This window comes from Branchiostoma belcheri, unplaced genomic scaffold (assembly GCF_001625305.1).
Source record: "Branchiostoma belcheri isolate BF01 breed outbred unplaced genomic scaffold, Haploidv18h27 scaffold8, whole genome shotgun sequence".
NCBI lineage: Eukaryota > Metazoa > Chordata > Leptocardii > Amphioxiformes > Branchiostomatidae > Branchiostoma > Branchiostoma belcheri.
This window is the reverse complement of record NW_017804464.1, coordinates 5,243,154-5,259,867: the sequence shown is the minus strand read 5'-3', so window position 1 is coordinate 5,259,867 and position 16,714 is coordinate 5,243,154. Positions and strand designations below refer to the sequence as shown.

At 42.5% G+C, this 16,714-nt stretch overlaps 2 protein-coding genes and 1 pseudogene across 2 annotated transcripts; all 3 read left to right on the top strand.

Moving 5' to 3' along the window:
- The first annotated feature begins 396 nt into the window (after positions 1 to 396).
- LOC109486118 lies at positions 397 to 2,512 on the top strand (annotated as a pseudogene).
- Positions 2,513 to 9,699: 7,187 nt separating this feature from the next.
- LOC109486090 (leucine-rich repeat-containing protein 15-like) lies at positions 9,700 to 10,434 on the top strand. The gene has a single exon (XM_019789775.1). It carries the CDS (start codon positions 9,700 to 9,702, stop codon positions 10,432 to 10,434), a length of 735 nt encoding a protein of 244 aa, XP_019645334.1.
- Positions 10,435 to 10,505: 71 nt separating this feature from the next.
- On the top strand, positions 10,506 to 11,431 carry LOC109486089 (leucine-rich repeat, immunoglobulin-like domain and transmembrane domain-containing protein 3). Its single transcript, XM_019789774.1, is given in 2 exon segments — positions 10,506 to 10,560; positions 10,563 to 11,431. Coding segments are annotated over 2 exon segments (924 nt in total).
- Positions 11,432 to 16,714: the final 5,283 nt, after the last annotated feature.

Genomic DNA, 16,714 nt, shown 5'->3' with positions numbered 1-16,714 from the left:
GGTTGACACATGTCAAACAGGCCTGGTTCACCGGCTTGGAGAATCTCACTCGGCTGATTTTGTCAAACAACAGCATCAAGCAGATAGAGCCAGGGAGCTTCGTGCACTTCACTCGCCTGCATCTGTTGGATCTTGAGAACAACCTGTTACAGGTTGTAGACCCTGCCTGGCTCTTCGGATTGAAAGGTACCATGCTCATGAACCTAGGTTTGAATGCAATCCATAGCATTGCCCCGGGGTCATTCCGTCACATCCAACTGACCTGGTTAGACCTGAGTGGGACTGATCTGTCATGTTTGGGTGAGGATGTGTTCCGGGGGACAGCCTTGGCTGGGAAGGCTCCGTGTCAGCAGTGGTATGCTGTCATCTGTCCATGATGCTAAGCCACATGAAATGATGTGGAGCCTAACTCGGTTAGCCAATGCCATCAGAGGGTCAGCAACATTGGTTGTGGCGGTGCCCAGGTTCCTCTTCTGCGTCCCCCAAATGGGGTAACCCCTCAGCTCTCGTTCTCGTGGATGTTTGACTCATCATTCATTTACAACTTGCCCTATAACGTCAAGGTCAGACAAATGCATGTAGTGATTTGGATCGCTCTCTGAGCACGATCTCCATCCAGCCCCCCGCAGTTGTCTTGGCTACTGACGACACCCTGGCAGACAAACCGAACACCAACGCGATTGAGCAGTGCAGGCAGGCTTGGGAACACGATGGAGGCATTGCCTTGGACCTGTCGGAAAGTACAACCTTCCGACTGGTTTCTATGTCCACGGGGAACGCAACCTCTGATGGTGTCGGCATGTCATTTGTCCAGAGACAACACAAAAACACACTCACGACCACAGAGCCCGGATACGGCTACACACACACAGCCCATGCAAGCGCCAACCATGACAATGCAAAGAACATCACCTGCATTCTGCTCAACAAAGATGAACACACGGAGTTGTTCTTCACCACTCCCAAGAACCAACGTCAGACACACACAACAGCAACCACTTACACAACAGATACTGATCATCACCACATCAGCCTCACACACTACCCTGAACATACGGAGAAAGACTCCACATCTTCAGAACCGGGAGACAACTCTACACTGCAGGTGGGCACCACATCTGGAACAGAGGTGCGCCCGGCAACAGATCATGTTCCCATATCTGTTGTTGTTGCTGTTTCGGCAGTAGTCGGTCTGGTCTTGTCGTCCCTTGTAGTGTTGGTTTTGAAGTTGTGCTCAACAAGGATGAGTGAGGATGACGACATGGCCAGCGACGATGCACACGTTTGGACCATCCCGCCTGGGGTTACCTTCCCCGGCTTGTTGAGGTCTGCTTCCCTCCCTACACTTTCAGACAAGATGGCGTCGGACGACGCTGTTTCCTGCAGGTCATTGCCCGCTGTGCTGAATTCCATCGAACCTACTTACAGCCAGATCCCGGATGACGTTGCCTTGGCCCAGAGGCCTCTCCCTGGCCTGCCGCATGTGTACTGCGAGATCCCAGAAGGCACACTCTCCGGTGTGGTCCGGTCTGCGTCCGTTCCCGCGTGCACGCGCGGGAGCGCCGCAGACGATTCGGCGTCCTGTAGGTCATTGCCGGCTGTTCTGTCCATTGAGCCCGCCTACAGTCAGATCCCAGCTCACATCGCCGCTGCCCAGCGCCCCCTGCCGGCTCTTCCCCGCACATGCGGGGAGATACCAGAACACGGAGCCGCTGCACAGCGCCCTCTGCCTGTCCTACCACATACCTACAGCGAGATCCCAGACGACGAGGAGAGCGGCCCCATGCCTTTCTATGCTGATGCTGCAGAGTCTTTGCTTCATGTTGTCACAAACAGAAGACAGATTCGACGGGCCTTCCGCGATGTCACAACTGCTTCCAACAGACACTGGGCTGGAAGATCCATAGCTGCATATGGATCATCTGAACAGACCAAAGCCCAGCGTAATAGCTTATATAGAAAGGCCCCCGATGCACAGGGCATAAGAGCCCGTAGAAATCATAGGAAAGCTTTGGTATCCCATGCTACTGACAAAAGTTTGAAGACGTTCGTCCACGTCACAGATGAGATTCTGTCAAGAGGCCAGGAGGTCACGGAGGCTCATATTGCCTTCCTCACATACCCTGGTGGCCATTGGCCTTGGGAGATCTCAGAGGACGGTACCCGTATCACACCACGGCGTGCGTCCCTCCCCACCGTCACACTACCTAATACCTACTGGCCATGGGAGATCCCAGGGGAGGGAACCCGTAACACACCACGGCGTGCGTCCCTCCCCACCGTCACACTACCTAACACCTACTGGCCATGGGAGATCCCAGGGGAGGGAAGTTGTAACACACCACGGCGTGCGCCCCTCCCCACCGTCACACTACCTAACACCTACTGGCCATGGGAGATCCCAGGGGAGGGAACCTGTAACACACAAAGACATTCACCTCTCCCCACCGTCACACTACCTAACACCTACTGGCCTTGGGAGATCCCAGGCGAGGGGACACGTAACACATAGCGAAATAACCCTTCACCCACTACCCATCACCTAACAATTCTAACCGCATGTGTTTTCATTTCAGGTGCAAAAAAAAAAGGTTCCACACAGATAAAACTAAAATTTTTAAAGATACAAACCTTTACCACGTTAATATGGAAGACAATGTCTTTTGACTTACATCCCCAAATTTAAGATATTGGAAGTGTAAATTACAGCGAGTCCGAAGTGACTTTTAGCCCATTTTATCTTATTCATCACCAAAAATTGTCTTTTGTACATTTGATTTTTTCAAAAATCATTTCTATTTTTCTGACAAAAAGTGTTGCCACAAAATTATACATAATCGAACCCTCTTAAGGCTATAAAATGTTCGATCTGACATCTGAATTCTGAAACGTTATTCAACGCATTTCCAGAAGCAATTTTTCTTCACTGACTATTAAAGATTTTTGAAAATATTTGTCCACAAGCAAACAGGTGGACGGGTCCCTGAGACATTATAATTACAGGGTGTATAAATGTAAAAAAAAATGTAAAAATTATGTGAAAATGGGGCAAAATTAAAAGAAAATGTGGTATAATTTCAATTAATCAATCGATCAACCAAATGGTTTATTTGTCAAAACAAACAAGAATTTGTAGCCATTGGCCAAATTATATCTTGTTGTACAATTTCCTTTCATAACATTTATGGGAGAACAAATTAACATTAACAAGATTATTCGATAAAACCCACATCATTACACACTAATTACCTAGAAATAAGAAAGATGAGAATCAGACTAGAAATATGTGAAACACAAAATATGTTTTCTTTGGGGGGAGGGGGAAGGTGAATCAAACAACCCTAAGACCTTAAATAGGCCTTCGCTCAGTTTCTTTTATCCTAGACATTGTATTTTTAGATCTATGTATATTGTGTTGTCTATGTTGTCTTTGGGCTCTGCCTGAATCAAACAATAAATAAAGAGTACGTGACTGGTAATATGAATGTAAAATGTGAAAATATGTGAAGGAATGTGAAGCGGTTTTACTCCGAAAATTGCAAGGAGTCAAATGTGAAATTATATGAAGTCCAAATCACATTTTTTTTTCAAATTACAGATCAGAATGTTATTTCGATATCCTAGCTGATTATGTGATCGTATGTGAAAGATATCTTACATGTAGCAGATACTTTAATTTTCAGTGCTCCATGACGATAAAGGTAGCCTTTTCAGAACTAAAATCGGAAGAAAAAACATTAATTTCCATAGGTGTTATTCATATAAGTATAAACACCATGCTCACAGAAAATGACAAGAAAATAAAAAATAACTGATAATTTTTCAATTGTAACTTCTTGATGAACGTATTGCAGAATTGTATACTTTGAGTAATATTTTAATGAGAGAAACGAGATAACTAAAGTATACTATTGAAATGTTTCTAAAATGTTCAAAATCTGAAGAAAAAACATTCGGCAGTCGATTTAATTAACATCAATTTGAGTCTCTTGTTTTCTGAGGAAGAAATACTCAATACAGTCTGTATTGTGCATTAGTGTAGCACTACACGTACAGCTCAATATTAATGAACCAGTACTATGGGCCCGGCCCTTTGACATGTTCCTGGCACTTAAAACACACAAGAAAACGTTAAGGATAAATAATCAACAAACAGCTTTTTACGGTGACAAGACAGTGGCCTTTTGCATTTTTTATGTTATGTCAGCCGTAAATCTGCTTAGAGATTGACATGTGCACTGATATTTAACTAAGTAATTTAATTAATGAGTAAGTTATTAATTGCCAGTAATTTGTATCTAAACTATTTTGTACTTTGTTTCAAACCGTGCGTGAGTAATGTATTGATTTGGCCTCTTGTTGGGCTTTCAAATCGTCAGACTTGTACAGATAAACTACATGCGATATTGCATACGAAAGCTGACCTTACAAAACGTTAGCTGGATTTGTGGCGTTTTTTTGCCAGATGTTCGCATGTAAAACATTACGTACACCCGCAGCCAAATTGAATTCCATTGCAACCGGATATAAATATGTAGAGGAACGATTCGTGCCAGCAGCAGCCAGTCCAATGGTGGAAGTATAATATTTGTGAAAGCAATATTCTAGGAAAAAATCTTCGAAGTCTAAAATTTTCTAACATTGAACCAATGAACTGTGACTGTCAAAGCAGCAGTACTGGAAACAAGGGTAAAATGACGCCATTTTTTTTTATTCCAACGTTTCATGACTGGACATGGTGACGACACACTCAAGTTATGTCAACTTATTTTATACCACCACCAACGCAGAGGACAAATACAGAACAGGACAATACTCATTTTCACTTGAGTTAAGTGAGGAAAGTCGTGTAAAGTGCCTTTCCCAAGGGCACAAGATCGGTGGCATGTCAGGACTCGAACCCGGGACCTCAGGGTTCCGAGTCGAGTACTCCGCCGCTACGCCACACGACCCCATCGACGCCATGTTGTGGACAAGTCGCAGAAACGTGATCTCAAAGCTTCAACTTTTATCATACCTGGAATTTACAATAATTCCGCATAGAAACTAAGTAATTCACAGGCATGTTGTGATCGACTGAATGGAAACCTCGTCTACTGAAAATCCCGAGAATCCCGGTCTACCGGTGGGATCCAGATCAGGAGGACAGTAATCCCATAAAGAAACTACGTCACTTCTGAAAGACATTGCTGTGAGACTTGGTCTGGAATGAAAACCTGAGAAACAGTTCTGAACTCACAACGCAGCATTATTCTTTTTTTTATTCCAACATGTAATCACCAGACGTGGTGACGGCACACTGAAGTTTTATCAACTTATATTAATGCTGCCACCAACGCAGAGGACAAATACATGACAGGACAATACTCATTTTCACCTGAACGAAGTGAGGAAAGTCGTGTAAAGTGCCTTTCCCAAGGGCACAAGATTGGTGGCATGTCAGGACCTCTAGGTTCCGAGTCGTGCACTCTGCCGCTACGCCACACGACCCCACACGACCCCATTTTTCATTTTAATGGATACATTACATTTTCTATAAACATAGAGTTGACGTGGAAGGCTATACATGCATATTCATACTACATTGCAAACAATCTAACTCCCAAGGACTGGAACTCTCTCATACGGGACTACACATGTACAGCGGCTCTCCCGTATCCAGCAAAGACGTTTTACCACATTTCGTAGGTGTCGGCACACTGGGAATGTCAAGAACTGTAGACAGTCAACTTACAAGGCCATCATATACACCAGTCTCCAGGCAAAGGGATGGATACTTCTTATACAGATGCTATGACATGTCACAGTTCAAGGTCTCTTCTCCACCTGACTTATCTAGCCATCCTGTTTTTAGCGGCCTTATCAAAAACATATTTCAACCTTCTTGTCGAAGGTAACAACAAACATAAACCTCCATTGAACTGGCGGTTCTGGCATGTAGGTTTGAATATTGAATGCACTCCAGGGTACTTTGTATAGTAGTTGAATCCAGTACAGCGTATACATGTATATCTATAACAGTTAAAACATGTTTACCTTCTTTATTATCAAAGGTTTTAGTATATCGTTAATTTCTTTTTGATAGCCAATTCATACCTACTCTCACTTTGCGCAATGGTTCAGAAGCAATTTTTTCTTGCTTTTACAAAATATGGAATGTCCGGAATTGCCATTTTATTCCCTTTATTCTCTAAGTCTTTGCAATTGAGATTAAACTACAATTAAGTGCACTTTCAGACATGATTAAAATTGCATTGTACTACTTCATTCACAATGGAACAACGAAAAAAAGGGAATGAATAATTTGTGAGCAGAAATAAATCTGTACCATATTTTTTTTATCATACCTACTATGCCAGCAATATTATCCCTAAGATAGGCTGTCAGGTGTACGTTCCCATTTTTGCATGTTTATTAATTATGAGCATATGTATTTTTATGTTATACGACATTCTGTCCAGTACTTAGCACCACTTTTAATATATAAGATTAGCGCTGGGGATAAAGGAACCACTATCATAGTGTGTTTTTAGGCATGCAGTGCACACAGATAATCTGTAAAGGTTATTTCTACCAATTTTTATTTGTTTTGTTTCAACTTCAATATGTACCAAATGTGAAACAAATCACATGCTTACAGCTCACTTCTGTTACGTATAACCACACTGAATTGATGTTCATGGCATTAAAAATTCATAAGAAACCACATGCTGCGGACCTGAATATATCACCTTCAATTTTTTCATGTATTTATTTCATCTTATAAACACCTGGGTGGCCTCTTCAACAGTAAATTGTTGATTTCCAAGAGGGTCCAGGGACATATAAACATAAAGCAATTTGTATATAAAAGTAAATCAAGTAACAAAACTGAGAAACGTTAACCGAGATCAGTATAACTGAAAATCAGTAAAACTGAAAAGTTAACAAATGATACAACATAATATAATGGCTGAACAGAAATATACAAACCAAAATGTCAAAATCATAATCGTGATCCAAATCGTGTCCAAACTACCGTTCCAAGGTCAAAATCCCTGGAGGTCAATTGACGCAAACAAATATAAGATAGTTGAATAAGTATATACACATCGTTATATATCTACCAAATTATCAATGGTTTATTGCAAATTGACACAAAACTATTAAAAAATAGCCGCCTAATAATACAATAAATGTAAAAAAAGGCTGAATTACGCAGTTTTAGGGAATACACAATTTTATTAGATATCATTAATATCTACAAACATAACCAAACTGCGTAACAAAAATATATACAATTGGTAGTCGGGTAATTACACAGTAGACACAGCACTGTTCACGAGTTTTGACAGGTATGGAATGGCATTTTATGGGTTTGGTCATATTCATTGTTCAGTAGCTAATAATTCGAAAAAAAAATAAAAAGAATCTAATTTATTATAAAAAGTTTATAGAACTGGGGTTTTGGTGGTCTTCGGCTATTTTCTGATTAGCCCAGTTCTAAACAACGGGGGTAATTCAACCAGGCCGGCTATGTTGTCTATATGCAATCAGAAAATAGCACATAAAAGATCCCAAAGACCTAAGAAAGTCCTAATAACAGTTTTGGCATGCTATGGAGGCTAAGAAGTGCGTGTTTCTATGTAACTACTACATATGCATACATTTGTATCTGTCAGTGTGTTTTTGTAAATTACAAATACTGCACGTGATAGCGAGCACGTACGTGAATGAATATTTAACCATCCTGGTCAATGTCCAGTCAACTACTTGTCACCCCACGGATCGGTCAAAGTACAGGTTAGACTATTCAGGTTACGCTGGTTGTGACACAGCTGTGAAAAAATAAGGACAAAATAAGGACAACCTTCATCAAACTCAACTCAGATCCAATGAGAGAAGACACCCCACAAGCATAAAGGTAAGGTAAAGTAGTTATCCTTAACTGAGTTTTTTTAATACTGGTTTATTTCTTTCAGACTGTACGGTACAGAGTAGCAGGAACACTGTAAGACCCTAAATTGATCTGCCGCATTACACAGGGTTATTAAAAACGGTTGGCACAGATATTTAAGGAATTATTAAAACAGTTAAAAACAGTAATTATTAAAACGTATTTGCAATAGGTTAAAAACACTAATTATTAAAAAGTATTTGCAATAGGTTGAGATCATAGTCAAGCGGTTAAAAACAGCAAATTATTAAAAGGTGAAGATAGTGCAAATTGGTAACAGTACAATGCAGCTTTGCAACCAACCACTCACATACTTATATAGCCATTTAACTAGGTCATCCCTAGTCTTCTCGATAAGTGTTTTGGCTTGTTTTACTGTGCTTTTAAATTTCTTTCTTCAATTGAAACTTTGGATATGATGGAAAGATAAGTTGAAGTCTTTTAATGGTACGTGTAGGTTTTTGAGAGGGCAAGATGCTATTCATTGATCCCAAGCAGAATGATAAGACTTACAACTACTCGTCAGAAGGAAATGTGATTGGGTGTTCTTTGTTGTTTCCAGGTTTTGTGTGGATACTCAGCCAACCTGCATCACAGTCAAGGTAGGTTTGGTCAACTTCCTGTATCATGTGTATAAGATGACCTTGTTGTAAGGTGAGGATGTTTCGGACTCAGGGAGAAGAGTTGCTGTTACAGTTTCAGGCTAGCTCTATGCCTAGAAGTGGCCAATGGCCTTGCATTGTGCAACACCGTTAAAAAAAGGTAATATCAAGTACTAGAAGGTGTAATGAAATGCCAATGAAAGATAACGGTATGGTCCTTTAATTTGGTAAGATTTGCTGATTTAATTCAAAAGGTGTAAATACACAATAAGAAAGATGCATCGTTATCATCATCTCCATCGCTCGACCGTATTGGTCGGGGTTATACCGCCCCTTACGAGGTGACATACTAGTACCCTTTTGTTAGCTTGATACAAGACGGGGTTCGCCACGCCTCCGTCCGGATAATGATGCAATCACCATGAGTGATGATGTAATCACCATGCGGCTGATACGGAACAGAGGTTTGAAGTGAATCAACAACTCCACAAAGTAGTGTTTGTACCATTGCACACCGGGGCATGCCCCTACTCTTTTTCGAAAGGTGTGGTGGGTTCTTTAACGTGCGTTGGGTGTGACTCTCCCCAAACACGGGACCTCCATTTAACGTCCTTTCCGAGGGACGTCCCTAGCCGAAGCTAGGTACTCATTTCCACCTGAGTGAAGTGAGGAAAATCGTGTAAAATGCCTTTCCCAATGGCACAAGATCGATGACAAGGTGGGGTTCGAACCCGCGACCTCTGGGGTCTGAGCCGAACACGCTACCGATTGCGCCACTGACGACCCCCAATATACAATCAGAAAGATACAATAAGCAGCAATAATCAAAATTCTTATTTCTCTTACTGGTTTGTAATTTATTCATAGCACATTCAAAACCCTGTAATGTTCCTCATGTCAAAAGTGGTCTTTACAAATAATTGTTTCCAGGTTTGACAGCCCAAGGGTAAGGTAGCAGCTGTGTTGTACCAGACAGGTGTCAAACATATCGAGGTGAGTTTGATCCTACTTTGCACTAAGTCCCATGGTAACGTAATGAAGAAGTGTTCTGAAGTCTACTACAAAAGATCCAAAATGTGCAGTCATGTAATTATGAAGCATTATAGTACAACGTATTTATATTTAGTATATCTTATCTTGTCCTAGTACAGGGACTGCACGATGGTTAAGAAGCCAGCAGGTGTGTTGATGTTCCTCCTGGTCATCCTTATGGTGTTGGGAACAGCAGAACTACAATCTGACTGCCGCTGTTCATCTTCAACCTGTGACTGCCAAAGTCGGGGTCTCACCAGTGTCCCCCAGGACCTGCCGACAAACACCACGGAGTTGCTATTGCAAAGTAACCAAACCACAACGTTAAGTCAGTCTAATTTCTCACGGTATGGGAGCTTAGAAATATTAGAACTTGGTTCCAATCGCATTTCTACCATCAATGACCAGACATTCTATCACCTGTCAAACTTGAGCAGCTTAAATCTCGCATTTAACCGCCTTCCAATCCTTACACCTGGCACATTCACAGGGCTTGGGAACTTGGAGACACTCAATCTGCGTCGTAATGACATCACTGATATTCCGGCTGGAACTTTCAATCCAACACCACAGCTGAGGACATTAGAGCTGCGTAATAACAGGTTAGCATTCCTGAGAGATGACATGTTCACAGGGCTGGGAAACTTGCAAGAAGTTTCTCTGTACTTTAATGAGATCACTGATATTCAGGCTGGAACTTTCACTCCAACACCACAAGTCAGAACATTGAAACTGGAGAATAACAAGTTAATAGCACTCAGATCTGACATGTTCACAGGGTTGAGAAACTTGCAGCAACTTTGGCTGGAAGATAATGACATCGGTGATATTCAGCCTGGAACTTTAATCCAACTCCACAACTGAGAGACTTGTTCCTGAGTGACAACCAAATTCAATCCCTCCCTCCATGCTTCCTGGCAAATCTACCGAACCTTATGGATCTCAGATTGTCTGAAAACAGCCTCACAACCTTTCCCTTTGAAGAGATGTCGAGATTTCAAACATTTTCTCTTTATACCTTCGAAGGAACCAATTGACAACTCTTCCCTCCATAGTCTATGACGTGCTTTCATCTATCTCTAGTGTAGATATCTACACCAACCCCTGGCAGTGTGACTGTAGGATGGTTGACTTTAGACTAAAAATGAGTGGGTCTTATCCATTTGAAGACCAGATTACTTGTTCCCAACCCGACAGCCTCAATGGTCTAAAGCTTAAAGATGTCAGTCCTGAAGATCTTGAGATGTCAAACTGTGAGGAACCAACAATTGTGAGGTTTGTGAGAGGTGACAACATGACTTTGTATCATGGAGAGACTCTCCTTATGGTCTGTGAAGCATCGGGAATTCCCACACCAGACATCACAATCACTCTCCCATCTGGGGTGAATGCTACTGTTGACTCCGTTGGAAGAGTGAATGTTTATGTGAATGGTACAGTGACCGTAAGAAATGTTACAGCAGCGGATGCTGGCCTATACACTTGTAATGCAGAAAATTTAGCCAACTTCACTTCTGCATCTGCCACCCTGGTTGTAGACTTACATGCAGTGCCCACAACTGTTTTACCACCAGTGGTGACGTCGCCTCTTGATCGCAGTTTCACCCTACCTGTCCTCCTTGGCAGTACCTTTGGTTCAGTAGCCGGCGCTCTCCTCATTGTTGCCATTATTCTCACAATCTGGTGCAGAAGAAGCAGCAACCAGGGTCCTCCCGAAGGCCCAGGCGTTAGTGATGTTCTTGCTGCGGACACCGATGATCAGGAGCAGGATCTCACAGGGCAAACTCAGGCCCAACCTATCAGTCCACCCTCAAATGTGGAAATGGCTGAGTATCCACTATCCAGAGAGAGCTTGGTCTGAGTCGTGTGGTGTAGCGACAGAGTGCGCGACTCGGAACCAAGAGGTCCCGGGTTCGAGTCCTGACACTCCACCGATGTTGTGCCCTTGGGAAAGGCACTTTACACGACTTTCCTCACTTCGCTCAGGTGAAAATGAGTATTGTCCTGTCATGTATTCGTCCCCTGTGTTGGTGGCGGCATGAATATAAGTTGGAAAAAACTTGATTGTGCCGTCACCACGTCTGGTGATTACATGTTGGAATAAAAAAATTAAAAAAAGATGATCTGGTATAAAAGGTCTAGTAGTTTTCAGGTTATACTGTCTGAATCACATCAATTGTTTTACGTGTTGATATGATGGTTTTGAAGAAACTCAGTTGTCATGATTTTGTTTAGATTAGGAACTAAAAAAACTAAACAACTTGATATTTTATTAAGTATGATTTAGGAGTGTTTTGTGGTGCATAATATCAGTAATATTCTATTAGTGAGATTCTTGTTTGGAAAACAATGATTAAGTTAATAAATTACTTTATTTGAAATTTTTTTGTTCCCTGTGTGTGTGCTCCTGTGCATAAAGTTCAAACAGCCAACACAATTTGTGATTTTTACCTCCGAGGGAGAAGACATTCTTCCGCGGAAAGGTTTTGTGAGAGATTTAGATTTTCATGTTCGCAGCTGTTTCTCGGGTTTGGGTGGGCAGATTCTTTTAAGACTCGGTATATGTTTTGCTATTGGGCTGCAGATAATGCACGTTCTTTTGTTTTTATTGTATGTGTGTTTTCGGGCGTAAAAATGGTGCCTTCTGGTGGCCCCAGAACACCCCTTTGAGCGTGAAAGTGGTCGCGACCGTTGACCTTTGGCGTGCGTCAGGTATTGTCGGTCTCGTCCACGAAGCTGACCTCACGCACAGAGGGGTGTCCGGTCTCGATAAATTCCTTGTTTAAAACCCTAGTCCTGCGGCGCGCAACAAATGCAGGATGAGGGGTTATACAGGAAGATATAGATACACAGGTTGGTACCATGCATTTAAAAGCAATATATAATAAGATAATTTCCTTCCGGTGGTAATTAAGTGCACGTAGTTGCTGAAAATGACTTTCACGTCAATTTCCTCATTTCCAATGATCTTTTGTCAAATCATTAGCAACTTTCCCAACGAATTTCAAAAACAACACAATGAAAAGAGGTGTGTTGGCAATTTTACAACACTAATGAATAATGAAGGTACCTGATTGTACATTGCACACTGTCTTGCTTAAGACGATGTATGAAGAAACCCAATTAAACAATTTCCGCTCATGTGTAGGTGGATGACGAATGACTTTTAACACATTTTATTATTGCCTATATTTCATCAAATTATCATCATCTTTCTCAGACAAATTTGCCACGGTATGATTAAAAAACTCAATTTGCAATTGGTACAACACTGAAAGATAAGCAAGGCAGTTTACGATATGTATATTCAGGTAGCCCTTAATTGAAAGGACGTATGCAGGAGCACATTGAAGTACAATGAAACAATTTCCGTTCATATGTGTAGGCAGAATATGTTAATGATTTGGGAGGACTTCAATCATGCAACTTGTACCTAAGCTTCAATAGTCCTATCATGGAATGAACTGAATTATAGAATTTCCCCATAAATCATGCAATTAACATCAATATATGCATAATTGTCGCATAATTATATCAAGCATCACGTAAGCTACCTACATACCAAAAATCATGACGATCCGTCAACCGGTTCCTAAGTTATCCACTTTGGAATATTTTCAAACAGATAGCCCTGCAGTTCCAGAGCAAACTCACGTCACTTTTTCCCAGCTCAAGCGCAACATACTCTTAAAATTTCGTCACCCTAGCATGTCTATGTCATGAGATATCAAAACCGGAAGTCCAGCTGCAGTACCAAAACAAGCCGCTAGGGGGTCTAATCATTTTGAGGTCTCATGAAGACCTACCGACCAAGTATCAAAACAATCCATTTTAGCCTTCTCAAATTATCGTGTCCACAGACGGACACACACACACACACACACACAAACACACACATTCACATACACGAACGCCATACATGAAAACATAACCTTTTTGGCGAAGGTAATGATAACAATGTCAACTCTTTCGGTGACTGGGAATGGACTTTACCAATTATGTTGAAGGAAATTATCAACAACATTTACAGACAAATTTGTAAGGGCACTACTACATGTATACATAAATGCACCAAACTTATAAATAGGCAAGACAGCGTGCCAACTCGCCCTTGCCATTGAATGAATCACAACCATTCAGCAAGATGCGAGGCAAGGCACTGGTGTCGTTACTTCTGCTCTCCACACATTTGCATGTCGTGCGTGTATCTCCTCCGTGCCCCAGCATCTGTACGTCATACATACGCAATATCAATCAAAAAACAGTCGATTGCCGATGTCCGTATAGGGAACAAACATTTCCCTGCCTCCTGAAACATGGAGGGGGAACTCCGTACAACTCCAGACGGTGTCTCGCCGCTATTCCAACTGGCTTTCACAAAGACACCCGAAGAATCATAATCGAAAACCTCAACTCCTCTACTCTCCTGAGGTGGTCTTTCCCAAACATCTCATCAAGACTTGAGGATCTGACCGTCTGGAAGTCAAATGTTGCCGTCATCCAACCCGGGGCTTTCCTAGGTCTGTCATCGCTGACTAGCCTTAACCTCGCGGTCAACCGGATTTCCAGGCTAGGTAAGTTGAAATAGATCCCAACAACCAACTCTATCTACCATCTGCTGTTGCAATCAAGATTCATTGCATTCTGCTGAAGTATTGTTCAAATTACTTGGCAGATACGTCTGAAAAATTTTGATCGATATATGTTATGACGATTTAGGACATAGAATTGGTGATATCATAAGATTTACGTTATACTAGTGAACTACCAATTTCTGATTTTTTTTGGGGGGGGGGTAAGTTGTGACAAAACAAATTAAGAGTCATTGCACGAGAAAACCATGCAAAACCAGGCAGAGGTCGGAAGATAGGGGTCGGCCAAATCGGCTCATACTTTGTATGTGAGATAGGTATGAGAAACTATAAACAGCCATATAGTTAAAACCCTCCATTTATTTTTCGTTATGGAGTTCTGGGGACCCCCCCCCTCTGAGACCCTAAAAAATCTAACAATTTATGCCTGAAAATTACTGAAATTACAGTGGGTACTATGGTAATTCTCATGATGATATGAACATAGGTTTTCTTTTGTCACATAGCATGGGTCTCCTACCTTTACAAAACAAAATTTGAAAGTGCAACATTGCAGTTTTAAGGGTATATCAAGGGGCTACCAGAACCAATGAAATCAGAATTTTCATCTCTCTAAATTTTAGTCATTTTTAAGTAGATTTTTCTCCCTCACGCGGCAATTTTGATAAATGGTTTAATCTTTGCTGGAGACAGAAACATCTGCCGATTCAAAAGAAGTCTCGTAAAATTGGGCCACGCATAGCGCGGGCCGTGAATGGGGGTATTTATGTACATTATTAGTACAAGTTATATCATATCAAAAATGCACAGGCCATTCTGGTACAGGCCATTCTGCGTGCTATACATGTACATTTTTACATGTAATGGTGTAACATAAAACATGTATTTTTGCTTGCACTTTTCATTATTACGCCAGACGGCTTACATAAATTGATATCACCTATATATTTTTTTCTGTCCAAGAAAATTTGTAACGTCCGTAGAACAGACCCCGGGGAAGACCACCCAAGAGGTGGAAAGACCAGATACAGAGTGACACTGGGATTACCCTAAGTGTAGCAGAGTCTATTGCCCTTGATAGAGCTGGATGGAAGTACCTGGCGGAGGGGAGCAAGGGGCCAGTACCTGGCCTGTGCACATAGGCAGTAGGCAGGCAGTATAACAGTACAGAATGCCTTCAAATCACGACACTGCAACACTCTGATACACCCTAATCTTGGAATACGCGTAAACCAAGAAATATAAAACCCTTCTTTGTTTTCTTTTCTTCAGAAGATGATACTTTCTTCGGACTTCAACAGGTAGAAAGATTGCTCCTTTTCAACAATATGATTACAAGCATATCACGATATGCATTTCGTGGACTGACTCGCATGAAGGAACTGAAGTTGAATGACAACCAACTGACGTCTGTACCCGTCATGGCACTTCTGCAGCCCAAAATGCTGGAGGATGTAGACCTAGAAAGAAATCGCATCTCTACCATCCACAGGAATGTCATGAATCTCAAGCAAAACCCACGTCTGAAGCCCGTGCGCCTAGCAAACAACAACCTGCGCTGTGACGGAAACCTAACTTGGTTCATCTGCTGCCTGACGCAGCTTCGACAGATTGCCTCTCCCGACGCCCTGGAGTGCGCATCACCTGATGACTACGGCGGAACTGCCCTGGCCACCATGAGGAAAGGCGTCTGCCAGACCAACACAAACAACGGGTCACAAGAGGAGACCGGATCCACCACATATTATGGCAAGTCAGTCACAAGCTTGTACATACACAACCAGGACATCTGCATGGAGGACTCCACTGAGTGGCCATTTACAACTGACATGTCTATTTCTCGGCATACGACAGAAATAGACATTGTCGTCATTCTAGGGGGAGATTCAGTCATCAACAGGGATGTCAACAGCATCCAAACCTGGGCCATGATCGGTTCTGTTGTTCTGCCCCTCCTACTTGTGGCATCATCAGTGAGTGTCCTCTTCATTTTCAAAGGGTCCACGGGTCTAGCCAATGACGACCAACGAGCCGGAACGGACGATGAGCAACCCCCTACCTGTGAAACGGTATCAAGTCAGAGAATCGAGCCGTACGCAGTGGTCTACCCCGACTCGATTGAACCGCAAGCAGCCGGAATGAACTCGTCTACAGTCAAACAGACGGGAGACGAGGAGACTATCCAGCCGTATGCCGTGGCTTATGGCGAAGACCAAGGACAAGATTCTGAGATCAAGCCGTATGCAGTGGCCTACAAGAACGATTCAGAGCAAAACGACGGACACAAGATCACCCCGTGTGCGCTAGGATGCCCCAACACACCGCAAGACGCCGGGGGCCATACTGAGCCAGATTCTGCACCAAACGTGGTAAACATCACCAACCGTGAGGAAACAACCGTCAAGCAGCCAGTCGCCCGACCAGACGAAAAACAACAGCCAGCAGTCACCGATGCGAAGCCTAAGAACGGGGACGAAGAGGCTGAAGATGGCGACCCGTCAACACGCGCACGCGGCGGCAAAGGTCCCTACGAAAAAGAGGAAGATACCAGG

Coding starts and splice junctions, on each gene's coding strand:
- LOC109486090 (XM_019789775.1), top strand. CDS start 9,700: ATGGTTAAGAAGCCAGCAGGTGTGTTGATGTTCCTCCTGGTCATCCTT.